This window comes from Pelodiscus sinensis, chromosome 20 (genome assembly GCF_052426305.1).
Source record: "Pelodiscus sinensis isolate ZL-2025 chromosome 20, ASM5242630v1, whole genome shotgun sequence".
Lineage (NCBI taxonomy): Eukaryota > Metazoa > Chordata > Testudines > Trionychidae > Pelodiscus > Pelodiscus sinensis.
The window spans coordinates 2,826,862-2,850,647 of NC_143071.1; the positions used below are offsets into that span (position 1 = coordinate 2,826,862).

A 23,786-nucleotide genomic window follows, 5' to 3' on the forward strand; every position below is an offset into this window, starting at 1 on the left:
CCTCCATAGCCCCCATGCAACCCCCATAGCCCCTCCCCCTCCATAGCCCCCATGCAACCCCCCTCCCCCATAGCCCCTCCCCCTCCATAACCCCCATGCCCCCCCTCCCCCATAGCCCCCCCCCTCCATAGCCCCCCCGCGCAGCCCCCTGCCCCCCATAGCCCCCCCCCCTCCATAGCCCCCCCCGCTCCCATTTTCTCCATGGCCTCCCGGGCCGCCCCTCCCCCTCGCTTTCGCTTTTAGCCGGGCCGGGCCCCGCGCGGCCGCCGTAGCCGGGGCGAGGCCGCGCGGGCCGGGCGGGGAGCGCGCGCGGGGCCATGGGGAACCTGTTGGGGCGCAAGAGGCGGAGCCGCGTCACGGAGCAGGACAAGGCCGTGCTGGTGAGGGGCCCCCCGCCCCCCTCCGAGGCCCCGCCCCTGGGGGCGCGAGGGGCGGGGCCTCGGGCAGCCGCTGCGAGGGGGCGGGGCCGCGGCGCCCCCCCGCCCGGGAGACTCGCCCCCCCCCCCCCCCAAGCACCGCGCGGGCCCCGCAAGCGGCACGGCTCCTGGCCCCCGCGCCGCCTGGTCCTGCCCCCCCCCCCCGCTGCAGGAAGGGAGGGGGCGCGAGGGGGCTGGGGCCGACGGGCTGAGTCTGCAGAGAAGGCCCCGGGGGGGGAGACGCTGGAGATGAGCCCGCGGGGCCCCTTGCAGCCCCAGGGCTAGTGGCACGTGGGGGGCATTGGGGGGGGGCGATGCCCGCGGGGCCCCTTGCAGCCCCAGGCTAGTGGCACGTGGGGGGCATTGGGGGGGGCGATGCCCGCGGGGCCCCTTGCAGCCCCAGGCTAGTGGCACGTGGGGGGCATTGGGGGGGGCGATGCCCGCGGGGCCCCTTGCAGCCCCAGGGCTAGTGGCACGTGGGGGGCATTGGGGGGGGCGATGCCCGCGGGGCCCCTTGCAGCCCCAGGCTAGTGGCACGTGGGGGGCATGGGGGGGGCGTTGCCCGCGGGGCCCCTTGCAGCCCCCCTGCAGCCCCAGGGCTAGTGGCACGTGGGGGGCATGGGGGGGGCGTTGCCCGCGGGGCCCCTTGCAGCCCCAGGGCTAGTGGCACGTGGGGGGCATTGGGGGGGGGGCGTTGCCCGCGGGGCCCCTTGCAGCCCCAGGGCTAGTGGCACGTGGGGGGCATGGGGGGGGCGTTGCCCGCGGAGCCCCTTGCAGCCCCAGGGCTAGTGGCACATGGGGGGCATGGGGGGGGCGTTGCCCGCGGGGCCCCTTGCAGCCCCAGGGCTAGTGGCACGTGGGGGGCATTGGGGGGGGCGATGCCCGCGGGGCCCCTTGCAGCCCCAGGGCTAGTGGCACGTGGGGGGCATTGGGGGGGGCGTTGCCCGCGGGGCCCCTTGCAGCCCCAGGGCTAGTGGCACGTGGGGGGCATTGGGGGGGCGTTGCCCGCGGGGCCCCTTGCAGCCCCAGGGCTAGTGGAACGTGGGGGGCATTGGGGGGGCGTTGCCCGCGGGGCCCCTTGCAGCCCCAGGGCTAGTGGCACGTGGGGGGCCATTGGGGGGGCGTTGCCAGCGGGGCCCCTTGCAGCCCCAGGGCTAGTGGCACGTGGGGGTATGGGGGGGCGTTGCCAGCGGGGCCAGGGAAGGATGATTCCCCTTCATTGGGCTCTAGGGGGGCCACACCTGCAGCCCTGCGTTTAGTTCTGGCCCCCCGCTGTAGGAAGGGTGGGGGCGCACGGGAGAGGGGCCAGCAGAGGGCGACCGAAACGATTTGGGGGCGGGAGCACGTGACCTTCGAGGAGAGGCTGAGGGACTGGGGCTTGTTGAGTCTGCAGACGGGCGGCCCATGAGTATAGGCCTCGGTCTTCAATGGGGCACCCGATGCTGACGTCACGCCATTGACAGCTGTGCAGGTGGGGGCGCCAATCGCGTGTTCCGCCAGGAGCTGCCGCAGCCTGCCTCCAGCCACCCCTGTCTGCAGAAGAGAAGAGCGAGGGGGGATTTGAGAGCCTCCTTCAACTTCCTGAAGGGGGTTCCAAGGAGGATGGAGAGAGGCTGTTCTCAGAAGTGAGGGTTGGCAGGACGAGGAGCAATGGTCTCAAGTTGCAGTGGGGGAGGTCTAGGTTGGATATTAGGGAAAACGATTTCCCTAGGTAGGTGGGGAAGCTCTGGAATGGGTTCCCTAGGAAGGGGGAATCTCCATCCATAGAGGTTTTTAAGTCTTGGCTTGACAAAGCTCTGGCTGGGTTGATTTAGTTGGGATTGGGCCGGGGGCTGGACTTGATGACCTCCTGAGGTCTCTTCCAGCCCTGTGATTCTATATGTTGGGCCCAGTGGCCCTCCAGAACTATTAAGTCGGTATAAAGAGGGACTTGACTGGAGCGGTTGCACATCTCCATTGGGGAAACGCTTCCAGGCTGCGCTGAGAATATCCATGTGTCTTGACAGTCCTGAAATGTCCATCTCTACAGCACTTAGTTTTGTACCATTCCAGGCTTCCACTGGAAGCCCATGCTAAGCTCAATAGGCGTGTTTGTCTTGGAAACCCCCCTTGCAAGAATTTTTCCTTTAGAGGCACGAGACATTACAAAGCCAGGAGGAGACATCAGTTTGAGCGTAGACTTTTTGCAGTTTAACCACTTTCGCTACGTGCCGTGGTGGTGTCTTCTAGGAGCTAGTCACTGACACCGAAAAACCGAGAGCTATCTGGACAGATAGAATGGACAGAGATGTGCCTTGTCTGGACTGTCAAACAGCTGTTGTACAATTACGCATCCAAGACTTGACTTTTAATTGAACTGTAATTGTTTTTATTTCTCTCCTCCATTAGCAACTGAAACAGCAGCGGGATAAACTCAAGCAGTATCAGAAAAGGATCACTCTGAATCTGGAAAGAGAGAGAGATGTGGCGCGGCAGCTCCTGAGAGATGGGAAGAAAGCGTAAGTGAGGAGCTACAGCTTTTGATCCATGAAAGGCCTGAGATGGCAGAGGGGACAGTGTCCTTACAATACAAAGGGATCTTTGTGGTTTCAAACATCTGGAGTAAAGTTACCAGGAAATGTTTGTGAAGCATAGAATATAAATGAGTTCAGGGGATAAACAAGGCTGCTTCCACTCTACTCTGCACTGATTAGGCCTCAGGTGGAGTGTTGTGTCTAGTTCAGGGCACCGCATTTTGAGAACGATGTGGAGAAATTGGAGACGGTCCAGAGAAGAGCAATAAAAATGATTAAAAGTCTAGAGAACATGAGCTATGAGGGAAGGCTGAAGGAATTGGGCTTTAGCTTTGAAAGGAGAAGACTGAGGGGGAACATAATAGCAGTTTTCAGGTATCTAAAAGGGTGTCCGAGGGCGGGGATGGGGGGAAATTGTTCTCCTTGGCCTCTGAAAATAGGCCAAGAAGCAATGGGCTTAAATTGCAGCAAGGGAGGTTTAGGTTGGACATTAGGAAAAACTTCCCACCTGTCAGGGTGGTTAAACACTGGAATAAATTGCCTAGGGGGATTGTGGAATCTCCATCAATGTAGATACTTAAGAGCAGGGTGGACAGACACCTGGCAGGGATGATCTAGACCAGCGTTCTCCACTTTTTCAACTTAAGTGCAATGTAAGATCTACTTCAAACCCAAATACCCTTGCCCCGCTTCCTTCCCGCCCCTTCTCCGAGGCCCTGCCTCTGCTCCACCCCTTCTCCGAGGCCTCACCCGCTCACTCCATCCCCCTTTCTCCCCCATCCTCACTCACTTTCACCAGGCTGTAGTAGGGGTTGGGGTGCCGGCTCTGATATTGGGCCAAGGAATTTGGAGTGTGGGAGAGGCTCCGGGCTTAGCCCAGGGTGGGAGATTAGGGTTGAGGAGGGATTTCAGGGTGCAAGCTCTGGGAATAAGTTTGGGTGCAGGGGGACTCATGCCTGGGCCAGGAGGTTGGGTTCAGGAGGAGATTCAGGAAGCAGGCTCTGGCTGGGCAGTGTTTAACTGAGACGGCTTCTGGGTGGTGGAGTAGTGGGGTTAAGGAAGGTTAAGCAGCTGGCATATACACTAATGCCATCCACATCCAGGAGCAGCAGTTACCACAGGGATAATGACTCCAGACGTGACAGGTTCGGCATTTTAGAACTCACTGCTCAAAGAATTAAATTAAGCGTAAGAGAGAAATGAAAATTATGAAATGCACAGACCAGTCCAAAATAAAAACCAACACACTTTGAAGTAAAACAGCCCCCCACATGTGTGTTGGGTCAGGAGATGAATGAAGGACAGCGTGTGTTTGTGAGAATGACAGACACACACAGTGTGTGAGACTGACAGATTTGCATTGGCAAGCTCCCTCCATCCTCCTTTCACTGTGTGGAGTTATGGTACAGAAATGGGGGGAGGAGGGACACCCTGACATCAGCGCCTCCCCTCTTCTCCCTCCCACACCCTGCACAGTAAACAGGAGGCTGCTAGGGGGACAGCTCCAAGGCAGAGGGCAGGAGCAGCAGGACAGTGGGTAGAGGGGCCACTGAAGTGTCCGCACTCGATAGCTTCCAGGCCAAACCAGTCAGGATCCCCTGTCAGAGGCTCAAGATCTACCACTGATGTAGACGGTGCTTGGTCCTGCCGTGAGGGCAGGGGACTGGACTCTCGAGGTCCCTTCCAGTTCTAGTGTTCTATGATTCTGTGCTTTCTATAGAAGAGGTCAGGTTACAAAGTAGGTTTGAGAGCTGGTGTGCTAAGGTCTGAAGGACTTTGCCTGAGAGATTCAAGGAGGGTTTGCAAAAATCGACACTAGTCGTATCATCTTCAGTGTCCAGCGGCCATCGGCTCATGCTGTCATTTGATTTGTGTGAGCCCTTGGGTGCACCAACCCCTGCTAGGACTTGTAGTTCCCATGAATTGAAGTACAGGTCGAACCTCTCTAATCCGGCACCCTCAGGACTGGACTGGTGCTGAACTAGAGAATTTGCCAGATCACAAGATGTGAATATTGTCCAGCAGCATCACTAACGCTCCCTCTGCTTAGTGGGCTCTTAGACAATGTTTAGGGGTAAATTAGAGCTAAAGAACCGCACAGAACACAGAGCACCAGGGCTGGTGGCTGGAAACAAACTTTACAGGACACTGGAAGCCTTGGTCATGCCCATGATAAGCAGACATCCAGCAACTAAAATTACGCTGGACCATGGATGTTGCTGGACCAGAGAGTTCTGGACTACAGAGGTTCAACCTGTCGTGATTTCCTTTTCCTACAAATTGCCTGGGTTCTACAGGCTCCAATCATGTGGTCCATGATTGGGCAAAATTGGACACCCCTGGTTAGAAATACCTCTTCGGTGAGCTGTGTTGCTGGCTTTCACTGCAGAGGGAAATGCTTAATCTCTTTGTCCTTTAAGAAACAAAGCTCTTTTATTTTGTTGGGAAGATTACAAAATTAATTAGTCATCTTAAATACGCCAAAACAATGCATGCAAAAAGTCAATCTGAGAAGCATGGCTCAGCTTGTTTTTAGTTACAAAGAGACAATATTTATCTGGATTCATCTGCAGGTAGGCTTTGGAGAGCAGAATCTGGGACTGAAGGAATTGGTGGCATCTTTGGACTTTGATCCTAACTTCCATAATGTCAAGGAATGGCAAAGGGATGGCTATGTCTTGATTTAACGTGGTGGTGGTGCCTAAAATTTGCCCTTTAGATTGAAATTTTATAAAGACAGCCTTTTATAAAAGCTCGTATCTGTACAAATATGTACCCAGTTGAACAAAAAAACTAATGGATGTGATATTTTGATAGCGCCTACTCAATGGAACCTTGACCTGAGTGCTCTGGTTGCTATTATAATGCAAATAAACTCTGCAGTGTGTGAAATTCAGACATTGCGGTTCTGAGATCCTGAAAGGGAAACTATCTTTAGTCATTGTCTTTGTCCAAGCTGAGAGAAATGCTGAAAGTAAACAGAGCACAATTAGTGATGTGTAAGTTGTTTTTGAAACTTCTTTCACTATTCGTCATTAGAATCTGAGCCTAGTTGTGGGTGGGTTTTTTTGTTTTGGTTTTTGGGTTTTTGTACTAATCTTCCCAAAGGGCGTACAGTCCAGTCTAACGTCCTTTTGAGTTGTACTTTAGAACGCCAGTATGCACACGGCTATTTCATTGAGCTTTTCTGGTTAGTCGGTTGGGCATTGGGGCCAGGTCTTACGATGCTTCCTCCCAGCCCACAAGTGTTTTAAAATTCCCAGAAATGCTCAGTTCATCTTCCTGCTTCATTATGACATAGCTATCCACAAAGCACAAGTCCCAATGACCAGCGAACAGATCTGAGACTCTTGCATGGTGGAAAAGCCTGAGGGTTAGCTGTGTTAGTCTGTAACTTCAAAAACAAGAAGTACTCCCGTGACACCTCAGAGCAGGGGTGAGCGATAATTTTTGTAGGGGAGCCACTTCACCAGTGTTGATACTGGTCACGGGCTGATTCCAGAAGGGGCAGGGCCTGAGGCGGAAGGGGCGAGTCCCTCAAGGCACTGCGTGCGGAGGGAGGAGACTTAGCACATTTCCCTGCGCCCAGGCCCCAATTGGCCTGCAGGCAGGGGAGCACACAAGGTCCTCCACCCACCGCCCAGGCAGGGCATGCCACACCTAGAGGGAACTGCCAGCCGTTTTGAACAGCTGGCGGTTCCCTCTGGAGCCATGTGCCTTGGCAGGGAGAGGAGACTTTGTGCACTTCCCCCCCCCCCCCATCTCGATTGGCCTGGGGGTGCGGCCAGGTGGGCCTCAGGCCCCATGAAAAAGTGTGGCAGGCTGGATTCAGCCTGTGGGCCGTATCTTGCCCACCCCTGCCTTAGAGACTAACCAATTATATGTATATAGTATCAAGCGTTTTCGTGGGCATAACCCATTTCTTCCGATGAGATGATCTTGAGTGATCCTCAGGTGATTTGAGTGACTCAGGATCATCTTATCTGAGAGGAAGTGGGTTTTGCCCACAAAAAGCTCATGATGCTTTCTCTCTCTCTCTCTCTCTCTCTCTCTCTGTATATATCTATATCTATAGTTATAGTTATATAGTTATGTTAATCTCTAAGATACCACAGGACTAGACTACTCCCTGCATGGCGGCGCTCTCTGGCATTTGTTGCTCCTATATCATTAGGCTTAAACACAAACCAAAGAGATTCTCCAGGACAAAATACATTTGAAGAGATCTGCATGGTTTCCAGCGACAACTGGAAAAAATAGTGTTTTTCTGTCCTTCCATTACGTGGACTCCCAGCCCTTCCCCTGTGCCTTTCTGCCAGCTGGGTAACATCTGCTCCTGCCACTCGCTTGCTCTCCAGTATTTCCTACCTTGGATGGAGTCAATCTGGGGCATTAATATGTTTTTTGAAAGTGAAAGTGAACAGCAGCCTGGTCCAGGAGTAGCCGTGTGGAGAAGCTACAGTTGTCACGGGAGGGAGGGCCCAGCAGGCCTGGCTGTTGCCTTCAGTCCTGATCAATAACTAAAACTTGCTGCCCACCCCTCCCCCCAAAAATATGTGGTCTCCTGTAAATTCGTGCTGTACTGTGTAAGGGGATTTCCTTACCTCCTCCAGGCCTGAATAAGCATTGCCCTCATGTAGTCTGGCCCTAGGGCTGCCCAGAACCAAGCCAAGGCCATCCATGGTCGGTTAGGGTCTGCTCCTGTCAGTTTCGAGGAGTGACAGGCACAGTGAGCGCTGCGGCTGAGCTGTGCACGTGGAGACTGCTACGTTCTCTGGTGTCTAAATACGGAGCTGACGTGGTCCCTGCTAATCCCCCGTAGCCGCACCAGGCTCTTCCCCACGCCTGAGAGATGGTGGCTTCAGAGCTAGGGGTGTGAATGGTTATCCGGTAAGCATCACCCTTACCAGGTAACAGTAAACTGGTTCCCCGGGAGCAGCCCCCCCACCCCTCGCCGGTGGCCTGTCGCAAGCAATGGGTTGCTCCAGCCCCATGTGGCTGGATGCCAAGGCTGCCAGCAACCAGCCTTGCACAGGGCTGGGAGTGGGAGCCCACGGGCTGCGTAGTTGGTTAGCCGGTTAAACTGGCTAATCGGGATTTTACATCCCCATTCAGAGCACACACCGGTTTGGATTAATGCTGGGAATTTCACACCACACTTTGTTATACTTTTGGGCTCTGCAGGCGACTGAACGTTTCTCCCTCCACCTCGGTGCTGTGTTATTCCCACAGTTCAAAACTATCTACTGCTCAGTGGCTTGATCCCTTCTCTTGGCTGTAAATGTTTGCTAATCTGCCCCGTTTTGTTCCTCCTCCCTGGTGGGAGTCGTTCCGCTGTTGCACGGGAGGGGTACGCTTTACACGAGCACGTCCCGAAACCTGTCCTGTAGCAGTGGTGTGATCTTTCTAGGCTCCCTCGCTTGAGTTTCCTTTCTGCTCTTGTGTTTGCTCAGAAAAGCCCTGCTGCTGCTAAAGAAGAAGCGCTACCAGGAGCAGCTGCTAGATAAAACCGAAAACCAAATCAGCAACCTGGAACGCATGGTATGCAAGAATCAAGCAGTGCTCGCGCGGGGCTTCTTGTGGGCAGCTCTGTGGGCTGCCCTGTTCCTTTTTGCCTGCGTGTGATTACAGCACGCTCCCGAGCCCTGATAGTACAGGTTGGACCTCTCGCCACTGGGACTCCCTGGTCTGGTAACCTCCATTGTCAGGGTAGGGCCATGGCTGTTGCTGGACCAGAGAGACCCGGTGGAGGGCCGGGAACCCAACCAGGCTGGCTTCAGGGAGGCCAGCGGCTGGGATTCCTGCTGCGGGAGGCCAGCTGAGCCAGTGGCAGGGCAGCCAGAATGGCTGGGACAGCAGTCTGCCGCGGTGGGGATCACGGGGCTGCCGCAGCAGGGCTGGAGGAGCCGGGAGCCCTGGCAGCAGGGCCGGTGCTGCCCCGGTCGGGCTGGCAGGGTTGGGAACCTTGGCGGCTGAGCAGCAGTCTGCTGCCCGGGGGGAGCGAAGCTGAGAGCCCCAGCGGCAGGTCCGTGGGCTGCCATGGCAGGGCTGCCTGCATGTGGGGACCCCTCCGGGAGGCCAGACCAGGAGTGGAGCCAGGCTGGGGGGCTACTGATGGGGGGGGCAGAAATGACCTGCCCGGTCCAGCAGAATCCCTCCTGCGGGACCACTCAGGTCAAGAGGGTGCCGGACCAGGGAAGTCCAACTCTAGTACGACATTTCCTAGGAGCTGGCTACACCATGATCATCTCCTAAGCCTAGGGCCAGTTTCGACTTTGGCCTCTACCAAGTGCCAACAACATCTTGGGTGCCACTGACGTGGGTAGCAGGCAGCTCCCTGGGGATTTACGGGGCATTGCGCAGTGCTATTCAACTTGTGCCCCGTAAATCCCCAGGACAGCCCGGTGCGTTTTTAGCTCAGGTGACTGCATCTAGGCCACCACTGAAGTGGGTAGCACCCGGCCTCTCAGCAGCTGGGGCAGGCTGTGAAATACTTTAACACAAAGGTCCTGTCAATTCCGAAATGGACAGTCTAGACCTGGGGTTGGCAAATGCCCGTTCAGTGATTCATTACCCCTCCAATGGCTCGGTTCTTTTCAGTTCACTAGATCCTCTCTGGAGGAGGCAGAGCTGCAGAACAGGGCTAGGAAGAGGTGGGGGGGGGGCATTAAGACCCAGCGGTGTCCCACGTTTTTGGGTGCTCTCCACAACTGCGTATTCTGCATAGGGGTAAGGTTGGCTCTGAAAATGCATTTCACATGGGCCTGGAACAGCAATGAAATCAGATGGTCATTGCTTCCCACTGGTACTGACCTGGGGTGGACTTGAACCGGTAACCTGTAAGTCAAGGCTCCATTTCCCAGCTGCCTGAGCCTTGCAGCCCGTCTCTGACAGCTGCGTGTTTCTGTACTGCCCAGTGCCGGTGGTGGGGCAGCTCTTGAGCCCGCAGTGACGCATGTTTTCACTCTAGGTCCAGGATATTGAATTCACCCAGATTGAAATGAAGGTGATTGAAGGCCTGAAGATTGGCAATGAATGTCTGCATAAAATGCACGAGGTAAGGGGGCCCGAGAGCGCTGCATGACGCAGAGTCAGGGGCCTGTTCTGTAGCCCTGACGTGTGGATTTTGGCTTTCTCCACCTAGGTCATGTCAGTAGAGGAGGTGGAAAGGATAATAGACGAAACCCAAGATGCTGTGGAATATCAAAGGGTATGTATGTACAGTCCTGCCACGGTGGTGCCATGGGCCTCGTGCCTCTTGTTACCGGCGAGACTGAGACCTGCCAAAACTCATGGCAGAGATTTGACTGTAGGCCTGCGGCAAACAGGCAGAGCCATAACTGTGCATCATAGGCCCCTCTTATCACACGCACTGGCTTGGGTGTGTGCGCTGCTTCCCGCAGCAGTGCTCTTGCTACATGCTGGGGTGTTCATTGGCACATCTGTCTCTCCCACGCAGCAAATAGATGAAATGCTAGCTGGTAGCCTCACTGAAGAAGATGAAGATGCCATTTTAGAAGAATTAAATGCCATTACTCAGGTGAGCCTTAATTTCATGCTCTGGTAATTACTTTTAATCCACGTTTCCAAGTGGCAGCCTTTCCTCAGGCAAGGGGGCGTTTCCCCTGTGGGGATGGCTGTTGATTTAATTCAGCTGGAAACCCTAATTAGCGCTCCCTGTGTGTGTTCTGTGTGTCAGCTAAGGAGCCAGCCAGATGCTGTGGACCTAGGAGACGCTGAAAGCACGGTGCATGATTTCAAGGGTTGTTTTTATTGACACTGTTATTCCAGACAGTAATCTGGTGGATCGGGGGCGCTGCCTTCGCCACCCAGCAGTCCCACTTTCTAACCCTTCACCCTTTGTGGAGTCTGTGGGAGGGATGTGAAATATCGGTTCATTGAATAGTCGATGAATTCTTATCGGCAGGGCTCAACAATTATGGCCACCTACTCGCCCGTGGTGAGTAGGTTTTAGCCCGGCACAGCACCTCAGCGCAATCAGTGCATGCGCAGCGTGCCAAACCGCGCGGCTGGCGAGTGGGGCTCACCGTTGCTTGTCATGCCCTGCTTATCCGTTACTTCACTGTTCTATAGTCCCCAGAGGGGAGACCAGCAGCCAGTGCACTCGGCCCCACTCCCGAGGAGCCCCCCTGGGGTGCCAGGCAGGGGCTGATCTGCGAGGGGAGCCAGTCTAAAAACCAGCTCCTCTTGTGGACTGGCTGCCTGTCGCCCTGTGCTGCTGCCTCTGATACAGAGGCAGCAGCGTGGGGTGGCAGCAGCCCCTGTCTGGAGCAGGGGTCTGAGCTTCCAGACCCGGCATGAGTCAGAACTGAGCCGAGCTGCCTGCCTGCCCAGCTCCTAATACACTTTAAATTCAGAGCTGCAGTGGGGGTAGGTCTGGGACCTGGCCGGCGTGCTAAAAGAGCCCTGGCAACGGGGGGAGAGGGAGGAAGATACACGTAGTCTATATGTTAGCCTATAAGCTTTTGCTTATTGGTTAATCGACTACACTATCACATCCCTAGTCTGAGGCTGTTCCAAACGCCAGGCTTGATGTTATCTGGCTTTACTAAGGGCCCAGTTTGCCCAGCAAGGCTGCGGTGGTGGGAGTCTGCAGCCGGCCCTGCCAGGAGGAAACGCGGGGCTAATCTGTGTTCGTAATAAGCATCATTTTGCAAAGCCAGGCGCTGCCTGGTTCCGCACTGAATCTAGACGCTCTGGGCAGCGCCGCCTCCTGCAGCTCTGAGGGCAGATGCCGTTTTGCACGTGGAAGCCCCTGTGCATATCGAGTCCAAACCAGCCTGAAAGTTGCCCTAGGCTGCAGGTGGAGCACGTGGGACGTGACCTGTTTAATGTGCTTGCAGGAACAGCTCGACCTCCCTGAAGTTCCCGCCGAGCCACTCCCGGAACAGATCCCAGGTAGCGTCTCTTTCTTTCTTCGGATGGCTGCCCGCTCCGGCCTCTTCTCAGGGGCTGACCCAGGTCGTGTGCAGCGAAGGCAGCACTTCTGAACAGGGGTGGCAGTGAGCTGGGTGGGCCGAGGCCGGACAAGCTTCCTCTGACACACACAGCTTCACCTGGACCGTCAGCGCCCTCGCGGCCCAGCCTCTCGCGCTGCTCAGCCCATGCAGCGTAGTGCTCTCGCGCTCCTCGCCTCCCTGACTCCTGGGAGCGTTTCTCCTTGCAGGGAGGCGTCCCGGCGTAGTGGTAAAGCATTGACCCTTCGTGGCTTGCGGAGCTCTCCGCTAGAGACCCGGCTGCATTTCTTCCCCAGAACGTAGCTTGGGATTCTGCGATACCAGAAACATTGGGATTCCTCCCAGCGCAGCTGCTGTGGAGACTCCGGTTCCAATCCGGTTTCTGCTCTTTTTAGGGTCCTAACCTAGGCCCCTTATTGTCTCATGAGCTCCAAAAGTAGGGATGTTCAATTTTGATTAATCAGCGAATTGAGTAGTCGATGGAATTTCCATCCATAAGTCTATCAAGGGGGACGCTCGCTATCCCGCTGCGCCTCTCCCTTTGAAACGTACAGGAGCCACAGGAAGCTGTTGTGCACTTCAAAGGGAAAGGAGCAGCAGGCAGGACGGGGCGAGCGAGACTGTTTCAATCCCCGCTCGTGCCGTTTCCCCACGGCCCCCTGCCTCCCACAGAGCTGGTGCTGGTGCTGGGGGGAACTGGCTTTTAAGCCAGCACCAGCTCCTGCTCTCCCTACCTTGCTGCCTCTGATACAGAGGCAGCAGGAGGTAGGGGGAGCAACTAGTCAAGTTCCTACTTGACTACCCAATAAGCATTTGTTATCGGGTAGTTGACTAGTCGCTTACATCCCTAGTCGAGAGTCTCCGAACACGAGGCCCCATGGGACATGGGCTCTGCAGAGGGGATGGTTCATGCCTCCGGAAGGGGTCCGTGTGGTGGCTCACCCCCAGGGCCCCATGCAGGATCTGTAGCAGCGCGTAGCTGATGAGAGGAAAATAGGCCAGACTGCAAGGTTTGGTGCAACGTGACACTCTTGGGCCTTTGCCTGGCATGGGGAGGAAGGAGTTAGCCTGGCCCTGGAGAAATGAGGTTCTGGCCTTGCTGGAAGAGCTGCAAAGAAACCCAGCCCCTGGACGGTGGAGCTGAGTCTGTCCTGGGTAACGGTGACTGAGACACTGGCTGTGGGAGAGGAATCCAACCTCCCAGCCGTGGCAGCCGAGAGCAGTAGAAGCCGGAGGATGTCTGCCTTTGGCTAGGACAGTACCTGTAGCTCAGTCAGTCCAGGCTGGCCATGCCCTGATGCGAGCTCTACTTGGAGAGGGCCAGCTGAGCCCCTGGGAGGATGCATGTTGTCATGACACGGAGATGAGGGAGCTCTCATCTAGCCATGCCCCTTCAGGAAACCGCTTGCTTTGACTGTATATTGTCTGGCGCGAGGCGCCGGCCTAGAGGACCCCTCGCTCTTCCCTTCTCGGGTTTCTTGACTGTAGCTGGTGTTTAAGATTGTATTTTAACTGCTCGAGCAGCATGTGGTGGGGCCGAAGGCGATGCTGGATAAATAGAGCTACTCTTGGTGCACCATGCAGTAGATTCCCCAGGTGCTGCTGGGCTGCTCCTGACCTGGCAGAGAAACAAGAGCCAAGTCCTGGTTTTCTTGCAAGACTTGACTCTCTCTTCCCTTATTCTGAAATGACTTTCTCTCTCCTTCACAGACGCATCACCTGTCAAGATCAGGGCCAAGCCAGAACTGGTGGCAGCATCTTAATTTCACTCCTGGGGATAACCCCGAATAACTTCCATCATGGACAGTGTGGAATCCCAGCATGCCCTGGGAACAGGGAACGCCCCGGTAGCATCCCAGCTGCGCTGGGCGAGTGTGCTGGGTCAGGTTCCCTAGGCAGGGGATCTCCGCAGATTATCGCTCTTGTATCAAGATTATTTTCTAGCGCTTTCTTTTTGTAATTTAAATTCTCAACGCACTCGGCTGCGCGGTCTCTGGATTAAACAGCGACTGCAAAACTTCTCGGGTCAGGCGCTTTCTGCAGGGCGGCTTGTGCGGCCAGCGCTGCCCTCGCCGATCTCTTAGAAGCCCGCGTGCTGTTCCGGGAGCGCTGGCGCGTTCGAAATGGCCTTGAGTCGCTAGTTCCGCTGCACGGCTGGCCAGCCACCCCCCAGGCCTCCCTTGGGCTGCAATCCTCCATCCTCTTCTCTTCCTCAGCTGATTCTGGTTGTGGAGCGGGCTCCCCTAGCTCAATCAGGTGGGCTGGGTGGGCACTGGCATCCGAGAGGCCACTCTAAGGGCATGGGCAGCATGCAGCCAAGCTGAGGTCAAGGGTCACTTCTGATCTGCAGGCAGGAGAGCGGCAGCCTCTCGGGCTGAAGGAGACGCCCTTCGGGGCCAGGAGAAAAGTTTTTCGACTTCAGATTCCTTGCCGCTCGCGCACCCTTGGAGGAGGTGCAGTTGAGCTGTGCTGACAGGCGCCCCGCACAAAAGAGGGTGCGATGAGGCTGCCGACCTCCTCCCATTGAATCTTATTTGGAAACTTGCTGATGTGGGAAGCCAATTACAGCTGGGATCTCTGTGCTCTTGCCAGGCAATGGGCCTCGTGTTCAGTAGCCGCGGCCGCACTCAGGAGAGAAGGGTTGCTCCGCGGTGAGGTGGGAAAGTCTCCTACTCGGCCACGAGTCAGAACGTGTCTGATTCAGAGCTCACGCTGCTGCCCGTTTGCCTGCAGAAAGCCACGGTCCTGCTGCAGGTGGCTGAGCAGAGTAAGTTCTAGGAATCTGAGGAGCCTCTTAAAACTATACAGCAGGGACTCGCCTGCTTAGGACGCTGCCCCCGGCGGCTTTGCTCCCCACCAGGGGCGGGCTCATCTTTGCGACATGCAGCTAACTTCCTCCCCGTGTTGTGTGCACGTGCATGGGGGGGGGAGAAAGCGGCAGTGGGTACAAACCGGGGATGGAGTCTGGCCACGAGCACAAAGCGTGCGGCTTCTTAAATGACCACAAAGACCTCGTGCCCTTTTATCTTCCACGTGGGCCAGACTGCAGAGCAGTGAAATGTCTGATTTCATTGAGCGGCCAAGGACAGCGCTGCCCTTCCCGTAGCGTGGAGGGTGCGGGTCGGTGTGGCCGATGAATCAGTCGGAAACCGGAGGCCCAGACGACAAAGCTTGGATGGGGCTCGCTTTCTGCCCTGAACTGACCTTGTGTTCACAGAAACTTTGTCCCTGGGCCAGTCGGGTGCGTCTGGGGTTCTCTGTCCTTGAACATCAGTGTGCTTTGCTGGATGTCTGCAACTGGCTTGGAGCGGAGCAGCGCCTGCCAGCTAACAGCGCTTGGCGTGCCGTCCTGTTGGTGGAAAACCAGCCCCTTTGGTTCGCCTTCTGCAACGGGGCACTGAGGTTTAGCCAGAGGGCCCTGTGGGTGCTGCTAAGTAACAGCTTCTGGGGGGCTGTGTGGTTTGATGCTGGGTAATAAATATTCCCAGGGCAGTGCCGCCTTCCCATAGCGAAGAGCCAACAGTGGACGTATTCCTTTAGAGTCATGTTTTCCCTGTGTGACTTCCCAGGGCTGGCCTTCGAGCGGTCTCCCTCCCGCGAGAGACAGACGAGTCCTCAAGGTGGCAGGCCTCTTGGAACTTGCTGTTTCCAGGCTTTTGGTAGTAGATCCCGATTTGTGTTTCCCAGCAGAGCCAAGGCACAAATTGGTGCTAGAAGCATCTTCTCCCCCCATAGTAGCCGGAGGCCCCCAGGGGACTCTGCTTTTCCTGGTGAAAGTGGCCCTGCCGTTCAGTGTAATTAGACCACGCTCCTGGAACCAACACGTCCGGGCTAAAACGTCCCCTCTCTGTGTCGTCTTAGTCTTTGGAGCCGACCCTTGCGCTCAGCTGAACACACACAACACACGACTGATTGAATTTAATTTAAAAGTAGATTTTGTTGTTGCTGCCAGTGCGAGCCTCTGAGTGGCCTGCAGGAGGCCTGCGCGTGGGTCCCCGCTCACGGGAGAGACAAAGTGCTGAGAGGCAGGATGTTTTATTGGACCGGTTTCTGGCCGTGAGAGTTGTGAGCCGGACAGTGCTGCTCTTAAGGCCCGGGGCAGTACTCGGAAAGCACGGGTAAATCCCACCTGCTTAGCACGAGCGGGTAGCACACGTTGAGAGCCTAGTCAGTAGTGGCGTTCCCAAGCCAGGCCCCTAGCATGGGCGCTTACCGTATGTTTCGCATACGCGGTTAACCCGCCCCCGGGGTCTCGAGTGCCTGTCCCAGCCTGGGAGAAGTGCTCGGCGTCAGCGCGGCAGCGTCTCACCACCCGATTGCAACGTTGGTTCTCTGCTTTCAGCGGGGGACCCCTGCGAAACGGTGGGGGAGACCCCTTTGGAAATGGACCGTCTGTCTGTCTAGCTGTGTGGGGTTCAGCCAGCGTTCGGTCTCTTTCGCAGCCCCCTTCGTCCCTGGACAGGCTGAGCAGCTGGCACTGGAAGACCCTCAGTGCGCGTGTTCTCCACCAGAGGGAGCGCTGTCCTCGCCAGCGCCGGGCATTTAACCCATTCTTGGCCAATCCAGGGTCTCCAACCTTTCAACCACAAGATCACGTTTTCAATGAAGTGCAGTGTAAGATCCACCTCAAACCCAAATACCCTTTCCAGGCTTCCTTCCCCCCCCCCCCTCCTCTGAGCCCTGCTCCACCCCTTTTCCAGGCTTAGCCCAGGCTGGGAGATTTGGGGATTTCAGGGTGCAAGCTCTAGGAAGGAGTGTAGGTGCAGGGGGCCTCACGTCTGGGGCAGGAGGTTGGGGGCAGGAGGGGGTTCAGGGCTGGGACAGATTCAGGAAGCAGGCTCTGGCTGGGCACCGTTTAACTGAGACGGCTTCCGGGTGGTGGAGCAGTGGGGTTAAGGCAGCTCACTCCTGCCCTGGCCCTGCACCGCTCCTGAAAGCAGCTGGCATGGACAGCAATGGCGTTATGCGCTGCCCCTCATCTACAGGCACGGAGCCCGCAGCTTCTACTGGCCACGGTTCCGTTACTGATCGATGGGAGCCGCAGGAGGGGTGTCTGCAGGCAAAGACAGCATGTGGAGACCCCCTGCTCTGCCTCTCTCCGGGGCTGCAGGGCCATGCCAGCCCCTTCCAGGAGCAGCAATTCCCACAGGGGTAATGACTCCAGCCGTGTCAGGTTCGGTGTCTTAGAACTCACTGCTCAAAGAATTCAATTGAGTGTAAGCAGAAGAGAGAAATGAAAATGATGAAATGCACAGACCAGTCCAAAGCTGAAAATAACCCTCTTTGCAAACAGTAAGAGAAGTAAACTCGCTCTCTGATGTGTTGTGTCCCGAGATGAATGAAGGACCGTGCGTGTTTGTGAACGAGACAGACACACACACTGTGACAGTGACAGATTTGCAGTGCCAAGCTCTCTCCATCCCCTTCCCACACCCTGCACAGCAAGCAGGAGGCTCACGGGGGGGGGCAGCTCCAAGGCAGAGGGCAGGAGCAGCGTGACAGTGGGGGGAGGCGCAGTTGACGTGCCAGCGCTCGACAGCGTCCCGCACAAACCAGCCAGGATCGCCTGTCGGAGGCTCCAAGATCTACGGGCAGATCCTGATCTCCCGCTGGGTGACCACTGAGCTAATCGTCCCCCCGGGCCTCTCCGGGCGCCCCTGGCGTTGCCCTAGCTGGCGAACAGGCGCCAATGCTGGACTGTGGCCTTGGGGAAGATGCAAGGGAGGGGCCTTTCCCCCGGGGGCAGCGGGAACACGCTGGGGGAGCGATGGAAACGGCCGCGTGGGCGCTGGGGAATGCAGGGCTCACAACAGCCGGGGGTCCGGGCAGTGAAACGGCCACTTACCGATCTGCCCGCCCTCTCCCGGTTGGGCCCCTGTGCCCGGCAGATTGTGCCGCGTGTCTCCCGGAGAGGAGCCAGGAGCCGTGCGCGACCCCTGGGCTGTTACAACAGTGGAGCCTTTCCAGGGGCTTCCCCCCAGCGTCCGTCATCAGAGGGGCCCAGTAAATCTGTTTTGTGTGACAGAGGGGCCTCCCGTCTCTCCCACGCAGCCTCCCTGCAGCCGGGGAGGGCGGGCTGAGGGAAATCCAGAGCCGCCCTCGCCGGGGAGTTCTTAGCACAGGGGTGGGCAATAATTTTCACACAGGGGCCACTTAATGCATTTTGGTAGCGGTCACGGGCCGGCTCCACCCCTGGAAGGGGCGGGACCTGGGGCAGAAGGGGCGGGGCCAGGACTAGCCTCCCCCAGAGTTGTCTGGGGCGGGAGGCTTTGAATTAAAAACCCAGCCAAGGGCTCCCGGCTCTGCTGCTACCGTGTCGCCAGGCAGCCTTCCCGGGGTCGCTGTGGCTATTCAAGGGGCTCCGGCCCCTGCCGGGGTCACACTGCGCCCGGGAGCCATTTCAACAGCATCCTGCTACCTGAGCCACCGTCTGGAAATTCGGTGACAGGAGCAGCAGGCTATAAATAGAAGCCAGATGCCGTCTGCAGGCCGGATCCGCCCCCCCCCCTCCCGGGCTGCCTCGTGCCCAGCCCTGTCTGAGGAGTTGAATTTGACAGCCCCGTGCCAAGGCTGCTGGGTGGCGTCGGTGCAAACGGCAGGCAGGTGCAGCGGGAGCGCATGGCGTGGGCACGGACCGGCAGTCGCCTCTGGCAGCTAGAACGAAGGGCAAGCCGAGTCAACCTGTCGCATCAGCCACCTGGGATGATCTCCGTCCCCCTGCAGCGTGCCGGGAGCCAGAGGGCGGCGCTGGGCTAGGAGCTGCTCAAAGCCTTACCAGCCCCCTCCGCCTGGGCGAGTCGGGGGCCGGTGAAAGTGGGGGGGAGGCAGCTGCCTGTTCTGCAACTGGGGTGACTCCAACATGGCTGCAAGCCCCCCTTCAATTCCAGTTTTGTCTGGGACCCTCTGGAAGACTTGCTAAGGCAAGACTCAGAGGGGCTGAGCCCTGGCTGCCGGAAGGGCAGGCTGCCAGCTCCTTAATTGCAGTAGCACGGGGTGGGGCGTGCTAGGCTTTGCTGGAGTCCCTCCCTGCCTTGAAAATGGGTCCCGTGCCCTACAAGCCCGGGCCTTGGCGGGACAGAGCATGGCACTGCTGGCGGGTCTCGATGTGATCCCCCACCCGGCCGTGCTGCCGCCAGGTATATTTCTGAGGCCCAGCGGTGGGTTTGGACATCCCTCCGCTCCACCGGCGGAACCGAGAGGCTGGTGCTAGAACATCCCTCTGAGTCTTGGCTACCCCTTCCGCTATGGCCCAGGGCACTGTGGGCAGCGCTTTGCCCCGGCTCTGCCTTTCTCCGCCCGAGGCTCAGGCTCCCAGAGGGCCCACTAAACTGGCTCGTCCGGTGACTGTCCCGGTCCAGCGGCACAGGGTGGAGGTGGAGCTGGATTTGGATCCATTCTGGCAGGATTATAGTCGGCCCGATATTTCATTAAAGCATCTTCCCTCCTCCAAGAAACAGCGCTTGTCCCCAGTTCCATCCGCAAGAACCCGCCTCGGCAGCCCCGGGAATAATCTTTGTGGGGAGGAGGGGAAATGACAGCCGATGTTATGCAAGCAGCCTTTAAATAGACCATTATTCAGAGCTGGCCACAAGGTACCGGTGCCTCTCCGCCACCCCTGGGCTCCGGCCCTTGGGCCCTGTTTTGTGTAGTCATGTTCATCCCCTCCCCTCGGTCTTCTGGGAGTTGCCCGGAAGCCGGTGCCTTGCGTGGGGGCGATGCGTTCACCACACACGCTCCCTCGTGGCCGCAACACCCTCGAAATCCCGGCAGTTGTGTAACGGCTGGGATGACGCCAGGCCAGGCCCGTTGCCGTTTCCATGCCAACGCCGCTGGCTTGGGGGGCGGGCTGAAGAGGGGCGTCGCTCTGACAAAGGCCGGAGAGGCCTCAGACGCCCTTGTCCAGAGGGTTTCTGAGGCGCCCACAGCGGAAGCCGTCAGACAGAAACCAGCGAGTCCGTTGCAGCGTCAGGCCTCCGCGCTCCAGCAGAAGCCGGTGGTGGCAGAAGCCGGTGGTGGCAGAAGCCGGTAGTGGCAGAAGCCGGTAGTGGCTGTCCTAGAGGCCTGTCTCGCCGTCTTCCCAGTGTCTGCACCCGGGCGACGGACCCAACGCCGCAGGTGCCTTCACGGTGCACAGGCCGCTGCTGAGGGGCTGTGGACTGTCACTGGCTTTCGGTGCAGGGTGGATGCTCCCGGGCCGCCCAGGGCTCATCAGGCGGCTGGGCTGTTACGGCGCGTGACACAGTCGCTGACCTGCCCAGACCAAGTCCTTCGAAGGTGTTTAACGTGGCTGGAGCCTTGCCAACATGCCGCTGTCTCCATGTTCCTCTGCTGAGCCACTCTCCAGCCCCTCTTCTCCCCGGGCAGCGTCGTTCAGCCCCGGGTCGAAACAGTGCGAGCGGGGTAGGAGAATTCCAGGGAGGGGGATCGACTGCAGCGGGGCGTCTCAACTTCAGAAGCCCTGGGGGCCACAGCACGTGCCGAGGGCCGCAGCGTAAGAGAGGTTGCATCTACGCGCAAATATACGCAGAGAGCTTCTTTCCCCCGGACGGCCATGACTGCAACAGGGAAGGCGAGACTGCCCGCCAGGCAGGCCCCGTTTCAGTTGGTTCTGCTGATATTAATACAATGCAACATTTCCTCGATTTCCACCCCTATGGCAGCACTTTGAATGAGCACTGACAGGCCAGGAATTCCAGCAGAGGCCTCGTGCGCCAGCCAAGCAAGCTGAGGAAACAGCGGCTGCCCATTCGAGGCCTCCCTGGGGCGGACGGTGAAGGCGTCTACACGTGGTGCCGATGAGTTCAGCACTTGAAGAACGATTTCAAGGCAGGGGCAGGCGTGTCTGTCACAAAGCATGGGGCGGGCGCCCCCTCACCGGGCCGCGTGGGCAACCCCCGCCCCACACGCTTCGATTTCGAGGCCTTTCAAACGCTGCCCCCTCAGCCCGTGGGTTTTTTTTTTAATTCTCCTGCCTCCCTCTTGCGCGCGGTGCATCTCTCCAGACGTTTCTGTGTGCTCATCACCATGGTACCTTCCGCGCCAGGCGGGAGCTGCCAACTGTCAAGAGAGCAGCTCTCGAGCTGATTGCTAATGTTTCGGCTTGTATTAATCCTAAGACGCTGAAGTAAATTGTTGCTCGTTATTCCCTGGCTGTATTCTGATGAGTCAAATGAGCCAGCCCTACCCCCGTACCGCGCGCGGCCCATCCATTGGCGTAACTGACGGGCTGTCCGCGGGCGCTTCACTTGACCCATGCAGGCTCGGCCCACAGCCGATTAACACCGGTGGCTGCACTGAGCTGTGGGGCAGTCGCGTGGCTCTGACGGGCCGCCTAGCCGGGGGAAGGTGGAGCAAGCTCTTCAGTGCCTGCCGACTCAAGCCCCCGTTGTTCGCTCTGGGGGGGAGATTGTGTGTTCTACTGGGGCCATGCATCTCCCAGCCATTAAGGTGCTGGCAGCACAACCACCAACGGTCCCCCTCATCTTTCCCATCCATGTGTGGAATAAATTTGTATGTGCACCAAGGCGCGTGCTGATGTGCACCTCCCGTAGAAACACAGACCTAGTGGTGGGCATCAGCAGGGTGGCATTTAACTCCCTGCGGAGCTGCCGCCCGAGCGCCCAGCTTACAGGGAACGCTGACTGCCGCTGTATGTCGGTGTAAGTACGTCACTTCCACGCCCTTGAGCGACAGTCGCATGGCTGCCGGTGTAGACAACGCTGGCACTGCCAGGGTTTCTCCCAGCAACATGACTCCTGCTTTGCAGGCAGGTGGACCGGAGAAGCTCTCTTGTTGGTGCTACCTGGAAGTGTAATATCTCCTCTTCCTCGGCCCAGGCTCCCTGCGTGCCGGCTGGGTTGTGATCCCAGCTGCTGACCGTGGGCATGAGGAACGCTCGTGGGGCCTTCCCCTTGGCCACGGAGCGTCTGCGGCCTTGGGGCTGCGGAATGGGACCTGCCCCCATTGTGACTCAGCTTTTGTGCTTTCCCACCACCGAGGTGGGGCCCTGTAAGTGCTGGGTGCACCTGGGGCTGTTGCTCCGCGCAGGGCCGGGGCTGTGGCGAGCTGGTGCTTGTTGATCACTTGGGCTGGGCTCCAGTCTGGCGCGCCTCCGGTAGGAGGGCAGCAGCTCAGTGACTCGTAGATGTCGAAGGCCGGGAGGGCTCGCTCGGAATGTGCTGTCTGAGCTCCCACACGGCAGAGCCCTGCTCCAGTGACTCCTGCATCAAAGCCGAGCTAGAGCAGGGGTGACGAGTGGGGGTGGGGGCGTGATTAACGCTTTGCAGCAACAAGAAGCTGGCAGCTGCCTTGTTTGTTAGTCTCCTTCACTTTGGATCCATTCGTCTTTGCTGTCCAAGCCAGGCACCGTGTCCCTCTGTATGTAGTACAGTGCCCAGCACACGGGCAGGGGTGAACACCCACAGCAACGAACCCCAGCTGCACTGTCTGAGCCCCGCCTATTTCACCCATGCAGCCGTGGGAATAACCCCCCAAGGCCAACGCCGGTCCCCTTCCTCCTGCTCTCTGCCCACGTCCCATTGTTCTGTGTGACGGCCCTTGGGTGGCTGCGAGGCAGCATTAGAAGTTCAGGGAAGTCTGGAACCGCAAAGGAGCCCAAGGACACAATAGTTTGTTATGACCTCCATACACAAACAATAGCCAGATCCTCTCCACAAGAAATCAGGTTTCACTGAGATACAGGGCTCGGCACTAGATGTGTGCATGGAGTCAGTGTTTCTGTACGTCAGCACAGCACACAAAAAAGCTTTAAATAGACCCATTTCCTCTGTTTGTTTCAAGGGCTTGTGCATTTCATGCTCTCGGGCACCCCTGCCTGCCTTGCAAAGTTTCAGAGGGGTAGCCGTGCTCGTCTGAGAGGGTGCGTAGCGTAGCGCGAAATAAGAGATGCCACTTGAGCCACGCAAATTCAATGCTATTCCAAAATAGCCTATTTTGCCATTCAGCGCTGTCTACATGGCACCACAAATTTCAAAATAAAGCGCTATTCTGAAACATCCTGTACGCCTCATGGAATGAGGTTTACAGGGACGCCGGAATAGCGAGCCCGAAGTAACAGGCTGGCTGTGAAGACGCGGGATAGCTATTTCGGGATTACTCTGGTATCCCGACATAGTGTTGCCGTGTAGATGTAGCCGAACTGAAAAAACAACCAATAGTCCTGCAGCACCCTAGAGACTTTTTGTTAGTCTTTGCGGCAAGGCTGCTCAACTTTGGAAGCCCCGGGGGCCACAATGATACTCACAGCACATGCCGAGGGCCACAACTTAAGTGAGGTTGCATACACATGCAAATATATGCAAATAGCTTCTTTCCCACGGACGGGCACGAATACAAAGATGAAGGCCAGACGACACAACACGCAGGCCCCGTTTAAGTCAGTTCTGCTGATGTTAATAAAATGCAACATTGACCCAATTTCCACCCACGTGGCAGCACTTTGAATGAGCAATGACAGTCCAGGAATTACTAAAACACGTCTCAACAGACCACCATTATCTCGACTCCTTGTTTGTTTTGGCCGCGCGTCTAAGGTGGTGCAGGACTATTCGCTGGTTTTGAAGTCTTGCTCGACTTAAGCGTCTACACTACTATGTGCATCCACTGGATGGCAGCGACTGTCCCAGGATGGCGACTGGGTCTGGAAGAAGGCTTTGTGGAGCAGCTGTTCCCGTTAACCCCTTGGTGCCTGGACAGCAAGTGATCGTTCCCCTCCTGCGACCAAGGAACCCAGACCAATCGGCGGATGTGGGAACTGATGGGGGGTTTGACGAAAGCTCAACAACCCAAACTTCTCGACAGGGGTGTGAATTTTTGCCTGGTGCAACCCTGCCACTGCTGTTGCCTGCCGGTGCCCGCAG

General features: G+C 57.5%; 1 protein-coding gene across 1 annotated transcript; it reads left to right on the forward strand.

Moving 5' to 3' along the window:
- The first annotated feature begins 230 nt into the window (after positions 1-230).
- On the forward strand, positions 231-13,927 carry CHMP6 (charged multivesicular body protein 6). The gene is made up of 8 exons (XM_089771840.1): positions 231-380; positions 2,805-2,914; positions 8,383-8,470; positions 9,900-9,986; positions 10,074-10,139; positions 10,389-10,469; positions 11,794-11,848; positions 13,618-13,927. Exons 1-8 carry the CDS (start codon positions 318-320, stop codon positions 13,668-13,670), a joined length of 603 nt encoding a protein of 200 aa, XP_089627966.1. The 5' UTR covers positions 231-317; the 3' UTR covers positions 13,671-13,927.
- Positions 13,928-23,786: the final 9,859 nt, after the last annotated feature.